The sequence below is a fragment of the Myotis davidii genome, unplaced genomic scaffold (assembly GCF_000327345.1).
Source record: "Myotis davidii unplaced genomic scaffold, ASM32734v1 scaffold1717, whole genome shotgun sequence".
In the NCBI taxonomy this organism is placed as follows: domain Eukaryota; kingdom Metazoa; phylum Chordata; class Mammalia; order Chiroptera; family Vespertilionidae; genus Myotis; species Myotis davidii.
The window spans coordinates 590,898-593,318 of record NW_006287955.1 but is presented as its reverse complement, the minus strand read 5'-3'; the positions used below and the strand labels follow the sequence as shown (position 1 = coordinate 593,318).

Sequence of the window (2,421 nt, the reverse complement as noted above, 5' to 3'; positions counted from 1 at the left end):
CACCCGTCCACCGATGCCGGGACCTCGACCCCGGCCACAGGCACCGCACTGGACACGGACAGCACAGCCGGACGAACGCGGGGCTTTTTGACATTTTCTTTGCGGAGTTTCTGTGGTTGTTTCTCTCTCGGCCCTTTTGTAATTCTCCGTCTCTACGAGGCAGGAGCCTGACGGCCGCTTCCCTTCCGCTGGGGGCTGCGTCTTCTTTTCCTTTTTTAAGGAGTTGAGTTTTGTATTCTAAGTATCCACGCACCGGGCAGCGTCCTGCCCGCTCCCAAGTATTTGCACAATATTTGTGCGGGGTGTGGGGGCAGGTTTTTAAGGCATTTCCTCTCTCTTGGACAAGCACAGGGATCCGTTCTCGGGTGTGGGGGGTTGGGGGCTCTCCGTCCGCGTCCCACACCGTCATGGCCCGCATGAACCGGCCGGCCCCCGTGGAGGTGAGCTACAAGAACATGCGGTTCCTCATCACGCACAACCCCACCAACGCCACCCTCAGCACCTTCATCGAGGTGAGTGGCCGGCGGGCAAGGTGCCGGCGAGCCTGGCCGCGCTGCCCTCGGACTCCCGAGAGCGACTCGTTGCTGTCAGCCCAGCGAGGGCAGAGCTGTCACCCTGGTTACCTGATGCCGCGGGGGGGACTCCCGGGGAGCTCGGGGTGGGGCTGCCGGCGGACCCGCTGGCTCCTGGGGGCCGGCGTGTGGGCAGGTGGACTCCAGCTGCCCGAACCAAGGCCGGTTCAGAAGCAGGGGAGCAGCCCTGTGCCCTTTGCTGGCCTATGGCCTCTGTAGGGGCTGAGCTGGAAGGAGGGGGGAGGCCCCCAGGTGAGCAGCAGCCCTGAAACAGCCTAGAGTCAGACAGGTGGGGGACCAGTTTTACAGATGAGGAAGCTGGTGCTCTAGCCAAGACCCAAGTATAAGCTTGGCAAGACTGGAATGTGAGGCTGTCCCTGTGGGGAGCTGGACCGCAGCCCCGCTGGCCACCAGAGAGCGACCGCGCCCTTGGAGGGTGGCCGGCGGCGGGTGTGGGAGCCCCGGCAGGTGAGGCCACGTGTGTCTGCAGAGCCCCCGGCCCTCACACAGCCTCCCTCCCTCCGGAGAAGCCTGGTGTGGGGCGAGCTCCCTGCTGTGTGCAGGGCCCGGCTGTGCGCTGCCTCTTCCCCCTGCAGCCTGCGCCCTGGTCCTCCTCGCACAGGGACCGGGGCCGGAGAGGAGCGTGAGCATCGAATGGGGGGCAGTGGGCGCCCTGGACAGGGACCAGGGGCCCTCAGGGGCTGTCTCCTCACCACAGAGGCCCGTGAGACAATAGGACCCGGATGACTGGGCACAGCCCTCAGCCTGTGGTCGGGTCAGCGCTCCACGTGTGCCCAGGCTCAGGGCTCAGGGTGTGACCAGGGTCAGGGCTCAGGGTGTGCCCAGGGTCAGGGCTCAGGGTGTGCCCAGGGTCAGGGCTCAGGGTGTGCCCAGGGTCAGGGCTCAGGGTGTGCCCAGGGTCAGGGCTCAGGGTGTGCCCAGGGTCAGGGCTCAGGGTGTGCCCAGGGTCAGGGCTCAGGGTGTGCCCAGGGTCAGGGCTCAGGGTGTGCCCAGGGTCAGGGCTCAGGGTGTGCCCAGGGTCAGGGCTCAGGGTGTGCCCAGGGTCAGGGCTCAGGGTGTGCCCAGGGTCAGGGCTCAGGGTGTGCCCAGGGTCAGGGCTCAGGGTGTGCCCAGGGTCAGGGCTCAGGGTGTGCCCAGGGTCAGGGCTCAGGGTGTGCCCAGGGTCAGGGCTCAGGGTGTGCCCAGGGTCAGGGCTCAGGGTGTGCCCAGGGTCAGGGCTCAGGGTGTGCCCAGGGTCAGGGCTCAGGGTGTGCCCAGGGTCAGGGCTCAGGGTGTGCCCAGGGTCAGGGCTCAGGGTGTGCCCAGGGTCAGGGCTCAGGGTGTGCCCAGGGTCAGGGCTCAGGGTGTGCCCAGGGTCAGGGCTCAGGGTGTGCCCAGGGTCAGGGCTCAGGGTGTGCCCAGGGTCAGGGCTCAGGGTGTGCCCAGGGTCAGGGCTCAGGGTGTGCCCAGGGTCAGGGCTCAGGGTGTGCCCAGGGTCAGGGCTCAGGGTGTGACCAGGCTCAGGGCTCAGGGCTTAGTGTGAGCCCAGGGTCAAGGGTCAGTGTGAGACTAGGGCTCCAGGCTGTGACCTGGGTTGGTGGCAGCACCCTCTGCTGCAGGCACAGGGGACCCAGGTGCCCATGGCCTCCGAGCCCTGCGCCCGTCCTGCTTCAGACTCCTCAGCGGTGCGCGGTCCGGCCCTCGCTGTGCCCAGTGTCCCTGTCCCGTGAGCCGGTCCAGCAGCTGATGCCTCACCGTCCCCAAAATAGCTGCCGGGAGCAGGTGGGGTGGAGCCGCCCCCTGAGGCCGGTGGAGGGGACACCTGCCCCCCCCCCGGGGGAAAAAAATC

At 67.5% G+C, this 2,421-nt stretch overlaps 1 protein-coding gene across 1 annotated transcript in view; it reads left to right on the top strand.

Annotated features, from left to right (window-relative positions):
• The first annotated feature begins 2,212 nt into the window (after positions 1-2,212).
• LOC102772949 (protein tyrosine phosphatase type IVA 3) overlaps positions 2,213-2,421 on the top strand; it is a 4,265-nt gene continuing 4,056 nt past the window's right edge. Inside the window, exon 1 of the mRNA XM_015561420.1 lies at positions 2,213-2,264. Within this exon, the coding sequence (XP_015416906.1) occupies positions 2,213-2,264 (52 nt within the window). The remainder of the gene's footprint in view (positions 2,265-2,421) is intronic.